We start from the raw sequence: 17223 nt of genomic DNA, 5'->3' as shown, positions 1-17223 counted from the left end.
AAAAAAAAAACCACAAACTTCTGAAGTCAAAGAGAAGGATCTTCACAGGTTCTCTGCAGTTCTCAGTAGCAGCCAGCAGATGGGATTCACACAAAAACTGCCCTCAGGGACACAAGCTCAGATTTAAACTGCACTGCAAACAGGAGTTATCCCTTCTCAATCTGGTACTTCTGAACTGATAACTAATGAACAACACTCATCTGGCTTGCCTGGAAGTCATAAGCTATGGAAAGGAACATGCTGCATGAACAGATCCACACAGAAAAACTGGTTTCTCTCAAAACCCAACAATGCAATTTTAAGAAAAGCATAATTACATAAGAACGAAAATTAGGTGCAAGTAAGGTCCATTAAAGGAGCTCAGTTAAAATAGACAAACCAGCAAAAATCCCAAACATACGTAAAGATTTACTGCCAGCAAGAAGCACAAAAATTTACTAAATAATCTTGCATTTACTTGCATCAAAAATTTACTAAATAATCTTTCCAAATTTTCAATGGCAAGAAAATGGCTACAGTATTTATCGGAAATTTTATGCTAAATTATAACTGTAACATTTGATCATTACCAAATACATTATGCTACTGAATTCTCCTATATACCCTACAGCATCCCAGACACTGAGAGAGAACCCTTGGCCATTACCACTCCCCCACCCATCCTAAACAAAGTCCCAAGACTTTGTGCCCAAGACAGGCAGGAGAACTCAAGTAAGCAGTAGAGAATGACATCCCCCAGGACATCCAGCCTCTTCCAGCTGGGAGCACCTTTTCCCATCTGCATTACCTCTTGCCAGCCCCACTCTGTCTCTGTTACAGCTCATTTATTTGGCCTTCATGGCCCCACATCAAAAACTGGCCCCAAGGCAGTGACAAGATGGAAAATAGATCAGAACTTCCACAAACCACTCCCTTCTCCAACACCTTCTCTCAATACTGGATTTCCATCTTTCTTCTCTGACAGCATCTTCCCAAGACCAACTGGGACAGAAATATATAAAATTTCAATGAAATGGAATGGAAAATTCATATGTTTCCTATTAGGTAATAGGCAAGGTCAGAAATAGATTCCAATTTATCCCAACCTGCCTCCTGTTACCCTTCCTTAGTGAGAGCAGCACTTTCTCCTACAACCAGCCTGAGCTGGGAAGTCCTGCAGATTTCTTTAAGTGCTCATCAACAGAAAAAAATTCTATACTGCTCCTTAGTCTGTATTACAGTAAATAAGTATTTTTTAAAAACAGGGAAGAGGAACCAAGATTCCCATCTCATTGGAATCAACTCCCTATTTTGTAGAATGCAGCACTAAACTTATTCTTTTCTACAAACTTGTAGCTTCAGAACTTAATCCAGATGATCTTTCAGAACAATAGCAAAGTATGTTCTGTATTTGAGATACAATGCCTTTAAAACAGTCATATGACAATGCAATCCAACACCAATGAAGTGAAAGAGTACATGCAAATATTTCAGCCTGAAATCATGAAGGCAGCCACTGATCAACCTCACATCTCAGGACTTCATCAGATTGACTAAAAATAATCTGAACTTGCAATTTATACTCAGAATGAGTAAAAATAATGGGGGGGAAGGAATTTGTAAGCTAAACAATAGACAAACTCCCAAGATAAGTAAAAGCACATCTATTAAGCAATGATGCTCTAAAATAAAGCAATTTTGTATAATAAAATACTTGAAGAGGCTACCATTTCCCAGGCCAAATGAATATTAAGTGAAAGACCTCAGGTCCTATGTGGGAGCTTCAAAAGTCCTGCTGCACTCACAGTGACAAATGAAATTATTTATTACTGCAGAGATGACTCATTTGTGGGGAGATATCAACACCACAGGGGAAGCAGCTGTCTGATTAAATGAGTATTTGTCTATTCTTATCCATTCTCCATGAGGCTGCTCTAGCACCCACTGAAATGAGCCTGGCCTTGGCCTTTGGATCACAGTAGGATCAGTTTATCCCAGGCCAGGAGGTCCTCCCTCCCTCCCTGCTCCAACTCCCTCCAGCACTAAAGAACTGTCAAGGATGAAAATCCAAGTAAATTAACCCCGTGGCAGATCTGTCAGCCAGATTCTCTACAAGCCACAGCCTCATTGATCAGACACAGAATTATGGAGTAATTTAGGATGGACAAGATCCAAGTGTTCCCCCAGCACTGCCAAGCCACCACTAACCTGTGTTCCCAAGTGGCACATCCACACATCTTTCAAACCTCTCCAGGGATGGTGACTCCACCACTGCCCTGGCAGTCTGTTCCAGTGTCTGACAACTCCTACATGGCAAAACTTGGACTCTTTCTTGCCTGATCAGCAACCACCACCTGATGCTGCACTGTCTTTGCACAGCAGGCAAGCACCTATTTTTAGTTTTTTAACACTTTCACAAATATCCAAGATAAAGACACTGATGCCCTGAAGCAACACTTGGGAAGACTTTTATTCATTCTCTGACCCTGTTTTTCACTAACAGGGGTCTCCCACCTCCACAATCTCTGAGGAGATTAAAGTTCCACCAAACTTCTGTATTAATAATCTCAAGGCATTACTCATAGTCCCATATATTAAGAAGCAATGGGAGATTACAGGACAAAATAGACAGCAAAACATATTGAAGATAGTCCTTACAGAACTGAAAGGATCATATATTGGAACAATCTCAACTGCTGCAAATAACTGTCAAAAGTAAAACCAGAGAAGAATATTTAGAACTTCTGTTCAGATGGGCTAGAAGTGCACTAGATGCTTTGCAAGGAAGCATGCTTGCTCTGCAAAAGGCACATGGGCATCTTGAGTTCCAGGTGTTGGGAAAAACCACCTTCATTTTACCCCTCTGCCTTTACAGATTTCTCTCCAATTCCATTTGGGATTTTCCAGTGCTTTCTGCTTCTCTATTTATTTTAATCATTATTTTTAGATGGGTATTAAATTTATAAATAGTGCCAGAACACCAAGGTTCTCCTCGTGCCAACAATGGGGTGATTGGAACAGGAGGGGTCATAGAACCTAAGAATTACATAAAGAACATTTTGGATCTCAAGGTACATTTGCGGGACATTATTTCCCACCATACATAATCTGTCCTTCAATCACAGAGCTGTATTACAGAAAGTGCACACATGTTGAAAAATTACATTGGAAAATATAAATCACTAAGATGGTTATGTAATAGGAGGTGAATTATCTCCTGGCAGAAATCATCTGGAAAAAACCTAAATCTCTTGAAATCATTGGCAAATCTTTCAGGGTTAAGTTATATTAAGAGTTGAGATTATAATATGTAGTGTTATAGAACCAAGTGCTCCTTTATAACCTTTAATTACAGTTCCCTATCTACAAATTATCCTTTTCCATCTCAAACACCTCTTCCAGAAGGAGGCTGCATCCTCTCAAGCCTTATGCTTTTGTATCATTAAGCTTGCACATTGAAGTTGGTTTAAAAAGGATAAAATACTCCTTCCTGTGTTTCACATTTCTGGGCCAATGATCATTATTACAACTATGCAGAGACTACAACATAATGATGGTTTATTGCCCAAAATAATGGAATGTGTGCTGCTAAACCCAGCCAGATGATGGCTATAAAGAGAAAACCGGTGTTCATTAACCTTTACAACCACCTGCATATTCAGCAGCTGTAGCAGGACTGGTTCCTCCTAAGCTGCCCTCAGACAATTTCCTTCACTCCTCTGCTTTAATGAATTCCCAAGCACTGCTCAGAGCAAACACACCAAGGTTGGTGGCAGAGCGCTGTTCCATAGCTGCAGGGACAAATGGAACTGGGAGGGACACCAAGCCCTGTGCTGGCTCTGCAGGGCAATGCATCCCACCTGCCCTCCCACCAGTACTGCAGTGCCACCCCACAGGCACCAGGAGCATCAGCAACCCCCAAACCACACAGGTCCAGTGCTGGGCTTCCTTAGAAACCCAGGGAAGGCAGCCAAGCACGTACTTCCTTAGGCTTGGGAGAACTCGTGCTGCAATGCAGAGCTGGCTCTGGGCACAGCTATTAATTATTTCTGCTTTCGCTTCTTTGGGAAACCTTTTCCAGGGCCTCATCACTCACCAGGCTAACAGTCTGCACCACATGAGGGTGCACAGTGCTGTGTTGAAGCACCCAGTGCTAACACCTGCATCCCAGGAAACAAGAGGTTAAGTACATCATTTATTACCGAAGGAGTGCCTGAGTGGCTTGTCCACCCTTCAGACAGTACTGCAGGCTTTGTGCTGTCCTCACCAAGAAAAGAAAGGAAAAAAATACAACTTGGGGGATTTTTCATGATCCTAAAAATACCCCTGGTGCAGTCAGTGGCCAGTGGCTGCAGCTGCCATTTGCCAAGCCCAGCTAGACTGTGGGGGCAGTAGGGGATGGCTGGATTCTCCTGAGAAAAGACAGCAGCAGCGTGGAGAATATAACACACATCTCATCTAGTTGCTATGGAGTCTCTGTGCATTTCCTCAGGAAAATTTAACTATGATACAGCAGTTGCACTGACCAGTCAAAATATTTTTTTTAATCTGTATCACTTTTTGTCTCCAACAAATGTCAAATTTTGCAAAACAAATCCATGCTTATGAAAGCCACCCTACTCTGCACATAGCAGCTTGCCTCGGCAATTTAAGGCTCACATCAGCCTTTTAGATTTTATTCAATTCATCCTGCTAAGTCATTCCACAGTACCAAAACACTTTCAAATGGTGTCTGTTCATAAGCTTTTCCACAAACAAGATAAAGAGAAATAGGTATCATTTGGAAAACTACTGGTTTTTCTTTTGCTGTTACATAAAGTTTTCAGGTTTTAATGTGTATCATGCAAGAGTGTTATTTCAATAACAAGCAGCAACAGCTTCACACTGAATGAGGGCAGGACCAGATAGAATAACTGGGAGAAATTCTCTCCTGTGAGGGTGGGGAGGTTCTGGCACAGGTCACCCAGAGCAGCTGTGGGTGCCCCATCCCTGGGAGTGTCCAAGGCCAGGTTGGATGGGGCCCTGAGCACCCTGGCCCAGTGGAAGGTGCCCCAGCTCATGGCAGGGGGTGGAATGAGATGGGCTTTAAGGACCCTTCTGACACAAACCCTCCTGTGATTCCCTGACTCCCAGCAGTAACTAAACAGAGCTGATATTAAATCCATGGACACCCCGTGGAGAGGCTAAAACAGATAACTTGCACTGTTACCTGAGTTAACTAAGCAGAACTGAGTCTCCCTGGCCTAGGAATATGGATGGCAGCAACAAATATTTTTCTTTGGGTAGCTTTGATGTCCAGCACCATGTTCATCAGCAAAAATAGAAAAGGTTTGCTGAGCTTAACTATTCTCCACTCACGTATGGGGACCTTTTGGGATATCTTAGTTACTGCCTCCTCTTGCTCCAGCAGTGAGACTAAAATCAACACAATGCATGTGATTTCATCCTCCCTGCTGCACTGGTGCCTTTAAAAAGAAATGAAGCCGGGGAACAAGAAGGCTCCAGTGGGTCCAGGCAGTCCCCAGTAAATCATGGCCTGAGCAGCGAGGCACAAAGTGGCTTTTGTCTCCTCCAGTCTCCTGTTGCACCAGCCTCACTGGTTTTGAGCAGTGACATGTCTCAGTTAGACATCCTGCCATAGCACAGGCTAGAAATAGTAAATAATTTAAAATAAGCTTAAATTATTCAACCTAAAACAGCTTAGAAAGGCTTGTAATTATGGTTCTATTGGCTGAAATAATTTTCTACCAGCCTGGGGAAATAAGAGATACACGCATTTTGGGTGAACACCACTTGTCAATGCTGCCTTATTTCACATACAGGAATAAAGAGAAGGCAGATCTAAATTATCAGGCCAAAGAAATCCACACCCCTCCTCAGGTCATGTACAAGAGCAGCATCCCATTAATATTTGCTAAATATGAAACACTGTGAGTTTTTCCTGAGCCAGACAATCAGTTTCACTGGGCTACTTGAGAGCACAGGCAAACAGGGTAACTTAAAATCTTGTGTTACTTCTCTCCCCTTCCTCCTTCTGTTCATTCTTATCCTATCTTCATCAGAAAAGGATTCTGCTGGAGGACAAAAAACTGACCTTAAACAGAAATGTGTACTCTGATACCTTACTTAGGCTCACCTCCCCAAAATGTCTCTTTTCCAAAGCCCTAAGCAGCTAATGAACCTGCTAGATTTTGGGGAGGTTAACATGCTAAATCCTTCAGTAGCATCAACAAATAGAAGGGAATTACAGACATTTTTTTAATTGCAGCCTTTGTTTTCAGTCACTTATAAAAGGGCAGCTAGCAATTAATCTGTATTGATCCGTACATGGAAGGCCTTAGCATAGGAATGAGCATTAACATGGTTTTGAAGCAACTCTGAAAAACTATAAGCAACACATTAAATATATTCACAATACATGGAACTTTCACAGATAATTCCCAAGTGAAAACCCTTGAACAGCACCAGTTCTGTGAACCACCTGAAATTCACTTAATTACATTCCTCAGATTTCAGTAATTCCTATTATATGCTCCAATACTACATATAACTGTGTAACAATGGGGAATACCTAAACCTACCTAGACAACCCCATGGAATGAACAGGGGAAAAAAATTGATTTTTGCTGTCTAAGGCTAAAAAGACAAGTTGCTAACAGGCACATTCATCAAGATGTATGGAAGAGCTCACCAGATGTTCAAACAAAACTACCAGTACCATGAGTGCACAAAGGAGCTGCTTGAGACTGACCCAGAGAACAGGAATTCTTTTTTACACAACCTGAAGTAGCACCTACATTCCCAAAAAGTAACCCAGAAGATGTTTTGTGAGCCAGGTCAATAAAGTGTGACAATCCATCAGCCTGCCAGCTGTAGCCTGTGGCACCATCTCAGGAAGGAGGTGGTGCCTGAAAGGCAGCACTCCTGCTCCCACCCTCTGCATGCACTATAGATTTGCAATACATCCCCCAGGCATGGCTCCAGCTTTCCCCATTAAACTATCAACCCAGAGCTCATATGCTGCTCTCACTTCAGGTGCCAAACTTTCCCCAGGAGTTCAGTGGAAAAGCCTGAGGGACTAAATTAGAGAAGCCAGATTTCAAAAAGCTTGACACTTCACAGTTTAACATCTGACATCCTCATTAAACATTTTTTTAATTGCTTAACACAAAGCTGCCCAAACGTCACATAATAATTCTTCCAGTGGTGCAGGAAAAGTAATGAATTTAAAGGACACAAAATATTTCACAAGGTCAACAAATCCATCCCCAAAGCGAGAAAAGTTTATCATGGATGATTTCCTACAATGTGCAAATGTCTCTCAACTTTTTTTAATCATTCATGCTAAGTTAAATTTGCAGAGACAGGATAGGTGGACAGTCACTGTAGGCAGGTGGTGACATTTCTCCTCTCTCTAGATTGCTCTTTTAAAAGCTCAGCAGAAGTTCTTTTCACTGATAAAGACAAAGGGAGAGATGGAAACTTGGGCATTTCAGACACTTTCATAACTTTTTAGAAACAATCACATAATGAGTTAATGCTGCCATAAAATCCAAAGCGTCTGCCATGACACTGGATTGCACCCACAAGCTTTACAATGCAAAGGGATTTAGCATTCCGGGAACATATTTTCCTCTTCCTGCATCCAGTGTCTCACACAATAGAGCTGACAGACCCTGTTAATCTTTTCCCCAGTATTCCAGATATGGATTAATTCAACTTAAACTTCTGAAGAGGCACAGTCACCCACAATACCAAAACCACATTGAGATAAATTATCTGTGTTTTGAAATACTGTCTACATATGATTTATTAAGATTGAATAAATCTTGTGTTTCAAAAATTACCAAGGAAATTAACTGAAATACCACATATAAATCAAGGAATGATTAGACAACAACATAAAGGTGAGCAAATTTAAACTTGAAAATTGCTCATTTCCCATCAGAAGTGAGGGAACTGGAGATCATCAATCTTGCTTCTCTTCAGAACACCATGTATTTGTGCCCATGCACATCACACCCCTCAAACAGGATATGGAGAAAATGAAGCAGCAAGTCCCAATCTATTCTGAAGTGCAATGTCATCCAAAGAAGCTCCATTTCACAAGGAAGCAAACCAGCAAGGTAATATTTTCGTGCCCAGAAATAGCTCCATGAGGAAAATATTAGCTTGAGATACAGAAGGAAAACGCTCAAAGGGCATCAGGAATAGGCACCTCCTATGCAAACATCCCGTTACAAAACACCAAAAACGTTTTTTTTCATGGCTGGAGAGACATTTGAAACATCTAGAAACTCCAGTGAATCACAGAGACGTTTGCCAAGGCAACGAACACAACACTGAACAGATAAGACATATTCAGTGCTAAGGAACGAACAGCAGGTTAAAGCTGCAGTGAACCTTGAAAGCTCCAGCACAGAGGTCAAGCAGTGAGAGACTCTTTCCCTTCCTTATCCTGACACGAACTCCACAGGGAGCCCACAGCAGGTTCACACCAGGTGAGATAGTGGCTGGCATCCATGAACCACACAAGAGTGTTCAAGAGCCAAGAACTGGCTCTCTGCATGACTTCCTTCTCCTCAGGATGCCTTTTTCTAGCACACCAAGCACTCCTTAGTTCCTCCACATCCTCTTTCCTCACTGAACTCTGGCCCTTTCCAAAGGGATGAACTGTGGGGCTGCTGGCCTCGGTGCAGAGCCCATGTACCCAATGACAAACAGCCACCCTCCCTGCCAAAGATGTGCTTGAAATTCAAGTGGGCCTGGATTTAAGACCAATCTGGCAACATTTTCTAGAATGTGAGAAGTCTCTCATTTTCTTCTTTTGTGAAAAAGGAGATGGTAAGCAAACTCATTTCCTGTCTCCTGCAGCTCCATAATGGAAGGCACTTGGTGCATGTTGACTCTTCCCCACACACACTGGAATTCTGGTAGCAGCAGAATCCCTCCATCCTTGTCTTTCTGCAGGTATTGTCCAGCAGTAGCTCTGTGTGAGCTTCAGCTGTGCTTAGGGTGTCAATGGAAGGACAAAATTCACCTGATGCCATTGGTTCTCTATCTCTTTTAGCAAACAGTGATGGATATTCCAGATGCTGTGGAACATTTTATGCTAAGAAGGCTGCACTCATGAATCTGGCCTGAAAAAAGGTATAAGTTTTTTAAACCTTTTTAAAATACTAAATGAAGACCCAGCTACTGCCAGTACAGACCAGATGTCAAACTCTGTCCTCATGACTGATAGCAAAATGGTAGCAGTCATAAGATTACCACATCTGTAACATTCAAAAACCAGTTTCATTTGGCAGTAGAATCCATTTTTTGTAACGTGTTTTTAGTTTGGGATTTTATGTGGGTTTTCAAAAATCTTTTCAACACTTGTCACATGCAGAAACAGGAAGCTGTGTCTGCTTTGACAAGTACTTTAAACAGGGAGAAGCAAGTATGTGTTACATAGAGCCAGGGCTAGGCAGCTGGATTCCCAGGCTGCCAGCTTGGCTGCTGACTCAGTGAGTGACCGTCACAGAACCACCCCGCTTCCCTTGCCTCACTCTGCAAAGGGTGAGCCACAGGTAGCTCTCTCCAAAGGCACCAAGAGGCCAGTGGAGTTGGGCCTTATGTATCCTGGATTTAGGCAAAATGGAATTAAATTGCCATAAAATCTATATATTTGAAGCTGCTCACGTACTGTGTTAGTACCTGGTTTTTAATGTTCTTGACACATTTGGGTACCCATACAATTATTCAGAAGGTGGGGGGCTGTTTACATACATGTGTTTGCACCAGTACCCTTGTTTTCACACTGCAAGAAAAGGTCAGACCTGCATAAAAGGAAAAATTTCCAACTTGGATGCAAGATAAGCAGAGCTATCTCTTGTCAACCGGTTTTTAAAATCAAATGAATCAATCTCAAAAAGAACACAAGAGAAAGTCTTCAGAGTGCAAACTCCTTTTCCCAGTTTTTGAGCATGGAATTATTCTGTTCATCCTTAAAGAACCACTAAGGCTGGCCAAGAGAGGATGTGAGCAGCTCCCTGCTCCTGCTGGCCAGGGGCCTGTGAGGGCCTGGGGCTACATCAGGCAGCAGCTGTGACAACACCTCAGAACGTTCTGGTCCCAGCCCAGCAGCACAGGGCTGCAGCCAGCTTGCAGTGCTGCTCCCAGACAGGTGATGGTCACATGGCAAAACACTCAAGAGGCAGAGGAACAACGAGCCCACGCCCTGCAGCATCCCTGGGAGCCTGGAGAAGGGTGGCATGGTACTAACAGATGCCCAGCATCCTGCTTGAGTGAAAGAGCTAAAGCCATGGCCCTTCATTTATCCTCTTTTGCATAATCAGGATGTTCCAGGGACACAGGAAAAGTTTCTATCACGAGGCCAAACGAGCGCTTTGTGCACTCAGCACGTACTGGTGCGTGGCACATATCCAAGTGAGGGTTGGGAAAGACAGCCCACAGCACTTGACACATTCCCCCACTCCAATGATCCCTCCACAAACAAAATGGATCTCCATTGTAGAGAAAATCCACTCACTGCAGTGTAAGGCCTTTCAAACGAATCACAAAGTTGGAACCAAAATCCCCCCCATGCAGAAACACTGTAAGTACTGAGAGCAATCAAAAATATATTCATTTGCATTTTGCCTCTCACGGACCTGCACACCTAATTTGTTCCTAGCCTCCATTTTCCAAGAAAGTCAACAAGAACTGGGAGGGCCCCTACTAGGAGATAATCCCATTTCACAGTAAAACCATTTATTGCTCTTCAGGAATTAAAGCGACAGACACATAAATATCTCACAGATACGTATCTCGCTTAAATTGATGATTAAATAAAAAGACTGTATGTAGGATATATTCTCTATTTGTGTTGTTATGTGTATGTGTGATGGGTGTGCATACAAACCCACATTTCTGCTCTACACCCTGCATTGTGCACAGCACGGGCATGTACAGATACAGACATAAACAACTCACGGCTGTGCTGCTGTGTGCCTCCTGCAGCAGCAGCAGCAGGATGGAAAAGCCCAGGCTGACCCAGCCCCCGACCATCTGACTGAAGGCAAGTTTAGGGTGCAGCCAGGCACTTGTTTATGTAACAGCAAGGTACAGCCGCAGTAGAAGGCAGTCAGGAGCAGGGGTGGAATATTAAAAAGGAGGAAAGGCACAGAGCACTGGAGTGTTCCCTGTGTTTCCTAAGCAAAGCCTGCTGGTGATCCCTGGATCCAGCTCTCTGGTGAGGAGCCTGCATCAGCACACACGGTTACCAAAAGGGATGCGGCCTGAGCCTGCCTGCTGGCAGCCAGGGATATGCTGCACTCTGGGAACAGAGATAGCAGGAGGGGCAGCATTAATTCCATCCAGCTTTAATTAAAGCAGTCCAATAGGCATTGCAATCAAACACGTTGAGGAAATAGGACTTGTGACAATCGGGAAAAACAACGCACACTGCAATTAAGTAACTGAGATGGGTGCTGGGCAGACAGGGAAAAAAAAGCCCTTCTAGCAAGGACATCTACACATTAAGCACATTTTTTAAAAAGGCTGTTTTGCAGAGGATTCCACAATCAAAAATGTAATCACAAAAACTACCTTATGCTGCAGTGCCCCATTTAAGGGATTAAGAGAGTAATCACAATCTGCTCCAAGCAGCCCTGCCCAGCATCCAGACACTGCATCCATGAGAAATGACATTCCTGGTTTTTATAAAGACAATTTGGATGTGACTGAATAAACTCAAAGTGAGCATTTGAAAAGTCATGGAGATCACAGCCAGAGTTCCCAAAGGCATCAAACAGCCTCTGTCATTTTATTTAAGCCATGCAGTTCAGAATACAAAAAAACCTTAAGACTGAATGCAAAACAAATTCAAAACTGCCCAGGTATGCCAAGGGAGCAGATGGCTTCTGAATTCTAGAGATCTGCCAAAAAAATCTGTAAATTCAAACATTACATGGCTGAATTCTAGGCTTTTATTCTCACAGATATCTGTGTTACATGCAATGTAGCAGAAAGGGGAGAGGGGCAGGGGGGAATTGCCTCTTGATATTTTCCCTTCCAGAGAAATTAACAAAGTATGGATAAAAACACAGTGTCAGGGAATGGGTTAAAATGCATATGACAAGCCACAGAATCCAGAGATGGAAGGAAAGAAACAGCAATGAGAAAGCATTAACACAGGCACTCCCCATGTATCACAGTCCTAAAGCTGAGATGAACAGAACCTTCATTTCAGTATTTTCTCCACTATTGTATTTTTTGTGTACTTAGAAACTATAGAGTGATTGGGCAAAAAAATCACCTCTATTGATTTTCTTATTGTTCTCTATTTTTTCATCCCAAGACAAGGAGAGATATTCTCTCTAACACAGAAGGAAAACAATTAATTATAAAACATGAGAAACCTCCCAAAAATCAGAACCATCTAAAGAGCTATACCTTAAGAAAAGTAGAAATTGCCATCAGTAACAGAGGCAAACCTGTCAGATTGCAGACTTGTGTGCCAGGCCCTGCCTAGACAAATATACCTGCAATGTGCAATGTAAATACACTGAATCACAGCGGCAAGCCCAGAATCCCTTTTGTGACACCCAAAAACTGCAACATAGCTCAGCTGATGCTCCCAGCACCCCAAGGCGGGTCCTACACAGAGCACTGAGCACTGCTGAGGAGGTGGGAAGCGGAACTAAAAATGGGAAATGGGGGAGAAATGCTGTTGTGAAGTAGAGAAATGCACCTTGGCACTGCAAAGCACAAGCACAGCCACCTCCCTGCCTTGACAACTTCTCCAGATCAGCCAGGGGCTTGGAGCACCTGGCTGAGAATGATGGCAGGGAGCTCCAGGCCTTCTGGGATGAAGGGAAAGTGGAGATACCAGCATGCCATCTTTATGTGCATGTTCCCTGCATGGCTGTGGGCTGCCATGGCTGGCAGCACTTTAATCTCACTGCAGATGGGCTAAGACCACAGCAGGGCTCCGAGGGGATGGGAAGGGATGCAAAAGGGAAACGTGATGGGGAAGGTCTGGAAAACGAAGGGGAGAGCATTGCACATGGCAGCAAACACCTGTCAAGTGCTGCACAGACAGAGGAAGGGTGGGGGGAAAGGGAGAAGGGGGCTGGTTTCCCCCTCATACCTTGCGTTTCCGATCAGCCCTAGAGATTTTCCGCTGCCTTTTCCTTTCCTTCTCAAGGTTTCTCTCCCTCTCTTCGATTTCAGACTCCCGAACTTTTTTAATGGAAGCGGCCGCATGAGCCATTTTGGCGAGGAGAAGCCCAGCCCCAAGGAAGCTGTCCCCAGCACACGCGGCTATCCAGGTGATTTATTTTTTCCGCAAGGGCACTGGCTGCGAGCCACAAGTTCACGGCGTAATCCACTCTTCCTCCTCGGGCAGCCCAGGAAAGGTCACGGCTCTGCCCCAGCCCCTGCAGCACCCATGGCTGGGGAGCAGCAGAGCCGTGGCCAGCACGCAGGGTGCCAAAGTGCCCGCAGCCACACACACGCGAGCAGCCAGAAAATCCCTCCTAGCAGGCTGCAAGCCCTTCAGCTTGGCGGTGCCTGCAAGAGAAGGCGGGCTTCAGACTCAGCTGGGAAGGGAGAAAAAAAAAAAAAAAGGGAAGGGAAAAAAAAGGAAAAGAAAAATCGGCCTTTAAACACACATCACCAAACTGGGAAGGTCTTTTGGGATTCCTCCAGAGAGACTGCGTCTTCTGTCTGGGAGGAGGGCTCCACTTCAGCATCCCCAGCGAGAGGGGGAGGGGGCAGCTCCCGTCAGCTTCTCACATCGCCTTCACGCAGGGTGAGAAGAAAATGGTGCAGTCTGACTTACTGACTTGCTGCTGCTGCTGCTGCCACCGGCTGTGCCGGAGCCCGGCACACGCCTTGCTGCTCCCCTCCTCCTCCTCACGATCCTCCCTCACTGCCGAGGCGGTCCGTAGGAAGCCGGGAGGAAAATGCGCTGGGCTGGGAGAGCCCAGGCTCACCTGCAGCCAGTGGGAGAGACGCCTGGAAAGGGCTGGCAGTGTTCAAGTCCTCATTGTGCCTCTCTGCAGCCACGTGAGGCTGCATCAAGAGAGCTGCATTCAGCAGCGAGGAGGGACAGCACAGAGCACGCAGCGTAATCTGGGCTCAGCCTGCCCCGCTCGGCTCAACCCCACCAAAAGAAAAATAATACCACCACGGGTGCTGCTTGTTGTTTTTCAACCCCAAAAGCTGATGTCAGGCACTTCCTAAAACAGCTTCTGAAGGCCTGCCTTGAAGATGGACAGTGCTTGTACCTGCAGACCAACAGTGACCAAGAGAAACAGTGACAATATGTCTCTACTTAGTCACTCCCATTACCCAAATATCATTCGGGTACGGAACACTAATTACTGGCACTAATATCCAAGACAGATGGGTCTGTCATTTCGTCATTGCTTAACGCCCTGCTAAACCAGCACATCAAAGTTCTGCTCCCGCCTGCTCGGGTAACTCTTATCACTATCAGCATCAAGCTTTTATTCATCAAAACAGGCCCCGGGTAGATCAAAAGAGGCTTTGCATTGGTTGCTAGCAGACAACTGATCCCATTCCACTCCCTCCAGCACCACTGCTCCAGCCTCTTCAGGCAGGTGCTGAGGGAAAGGCAGGATGGGACTCCCCAATGCAGCAGAGCCATCTGCATCCCTGGCTTAGTCACTACCCCAGAGCCACAGGGATACAGCAGCTCACTGACACCAGCAATAAACCCCACCAAACCAAAGAAACAATTCCCTGAGTCAAGCTCCCCCCTGCAATACATCCCCCAACTTCAGGGAATTGTACTGAATGGTCCCTAGAGCCATGCACCATGAATTCCTCTGTAACACAGCCCCACCACAAGTGACAGACATCCTGAGAGCTCTTCATGTGACAGCAGCTCATAGATCAGCCTGAATTCCCCCCTCACACTGCCCTACTACCCCACAGAACTTGGTGGTCCCCAGCTCATGTGAAGCAGGACCACTGATTGTCACCATGGAACTAGTTCTCATTGATGAGTTCTATGGTTACTATAAGGTTTCACTTTGAAAATATCATGGACCAAATTTTCACGAAGGATTACATATGAAAACTACAAAGCATTATAAAAGCATCTTTAAAACAGGGATCTATTTTGCATTTGAGCCAGTGATCTGTGCATTCAATCCAAAACACATTTCCCTAGTGGAAGGAGGCATGGGAAGCAGCAGGGCAGGAAGTGTCAGCCAAGCTTTTTCTGGCTCCTCTCTTTGTACAGGCTGACTTTCTCCCAGTTGTTCCATTTGTGGAAAACTAGGCTACACAAAGCTATGGCTAAAACACAAGTGGCTGCAGTAACAGCCACCACAACAGTGAAACAGGTGGAGGCAGCCACGGGAATAGAATAAAGGGGAAGATTGGAATCCCTGATAGGACTCTGGCATGCCTTGTCCTCTTCACATTGTATGAACCTCACAGGTACCATCACTTGTAAACCAGAAACTAACAGCTGGTAGTGTAGAACTGAACTTTCCTGATATCTTTCCAACCTCTTTGGGATCTTAAACAACAAGTTTGAAAATAAGACCAAATCACAAACCACCACACTTAAAAACCCCAGATTAGGATTTCCCCAGACCATGGTTCAAGGTGTCTAAGGCACTAAAAGCTTAAATCCTGCAACACAGTCCACACAGTAGTTTTTGATACACAGGAGGGTTTATGGCAGTCATTATTATCAAACAATTTGTCATCTTTTGATGATTGATATACACAGGCTCATCACCTCAGTATCAAATAATTATTCTTTCAGGAAACTTGCTTACAAGTTAACCAAGGACTTGATGTACCTTCTAGCCCAGGCCACACAAGAGAAAAACATCAGACACTGGAACTGAACAACTGGTGCCAAGTAAAATGAAATAAAATAGCAAATATTCTTTTAGGATTACTGGCAAAGAAGAACTTCAGGCCAGCTCTATGAGTTCACTACTATGTACCACAAACATTTCCTCCCTAACCTCAAAGAGACATAAAAATATGGAAGGAAAGAAAAAAGTTACTTTTGATAGATTATTTTGGAAAGAGTATATCTTGTCTGGGGAGAAGAACATAAAGTATCAATATTTGACACAGCTTATGTCCCTGCAGGAAAGAAATATTCTTAGACATATTTTCCTAAAAAAAAAACAAAAAAGAAGGAACAGGCTTATCATCGCATTGTGTATAGAGATCCTAACAAAAACAAATTCTTCTACAGACATCAGTCTGAAGATTACATTTTCAAGTAAAAATGGAGACTGAGCAATTTCCCCTAAACATAGAAAACGTATTGTGGAGGTGCTACATGAGAAGAGCAGAACATACAGCGATGCTGTCACAAACCATGTGTAGGAGGGGAGTGGGAGAGTGGGCAGATGCACAATAACAGAAGAACACAGTTCCAGAAAAAGGGTGGGTTTTCTCTGAAATGCATGTGTCATCCTCAGCTCAGGATGTAGAAATACAGAACTCGTGAGATTCAATGAATTCCCATTTGGGATAACAAAGCCCATAAGGCTTCAGCATGTCCAGAGCCCTGCGTTATCTGGGCGCAGCCTCCAAGTGATGAACCTCACCAAGAGATCTCCCCCATCCTGAGATACCAAGAGACCTCCCCCATCTTGAGATACCAAGATGGGGATGCTTCACTGGGGTTCCAGCTCCTGTCTGCCTGTTCCCAAGCTGGCATTAAGCATCAGCTTCCTGATACGCTGATTTCACAGTCCCCAGGTTCTGTTCTCTGGCCTGCCCCACCAGCTGAGACACTCAGGGCTGTCACTGCAGGGCTGCAATGGCCACAGCTGTGACCAGCACTAGGCTTCACCTACCAGCTTGCAGGCAGACAGACTGGATTTGCTGAGCAAATCAGTATTTGCAGTCTATAAAAACCTAGTGGGTGAAACCCAGCACTAATTCAGTACAAAAAGAGAGGACGTACACAAGTGATTCTCTGCCCTGAAGCATATCCACTGTCAGGGGTCCAGCTCACAAAAATGAGCTTCTCTCTACATAAATCATGTGGGTAGTGCAAAAACAAAGTTAAAACCCAGCCTAGGAGCCATGCTGAGGAAGTGTGACTCAAAGTTGTTCCCAAACATGCAGAAAAAAAGGGAGGCATTGATGGAGTGGGAAAAGCTTCATAGTCAGAATAGAGACTGTTGTTTCCAGTTCTAAGCTCTAGAATATACAGGAAACTGCCTGGAAATCAAAACCAGTTTCAAA

General features: G+C 44.3%; 1 protein-coding gene across 38 annotated transcripts in view; it reads right to left on the bottom strand.

The window, feature by feature from the left end:
* Positions 1-17223, bottom strand: part of ANK2 (ankyrin 2) — a 277485-nt gene that overhangs the window by 136271 nt on the left and 123991 nt on the right. For 3 of the 38 annotated variants that reach the window (XM_071431330.1, XM_071431331.1, XM_071431332.1), the window contains exon 1: positions 13115-13888. The exons of 12 other annotated variants lie outside the window; for them this stretch is intronic. In XM_071431330.1, coding sequence (XP_071287431.1) covers positions 13115-13237 — 123 coding nt within the window. In that variant the 5' untranslated portion in view covers positions 13238-13888. Of the gene's footprint in view, positions 1-13114; positions 13889-17223 lie in introns of those variants that run through there. 23 more of the 38 variants (XM_071431337.1, XM_071431345.1, XM_071431346.1 and 20 more) reach the window with 12 other exon arrangements.

This window comes from Agelaius tricolor, unplaced genomic scaffold (genome assembly GCF_023055355.1).
Source record: "Agelaius tricolor isolate 1412-34295 unplaced genomic scaffold, bAgeTri1.0.p SCAF_8, whole genome shotgun sequence".
Taxonomy (NCBI): domain Eukaryota; kingdom Metazoa; phylum Chordata; class Aves; order Passeriformes; family Icteridae; genus Agelaius; species Agelaius tricolor.
This window is presented reverse-complemented; position numbering and strand designations above follow the sequence as displayed.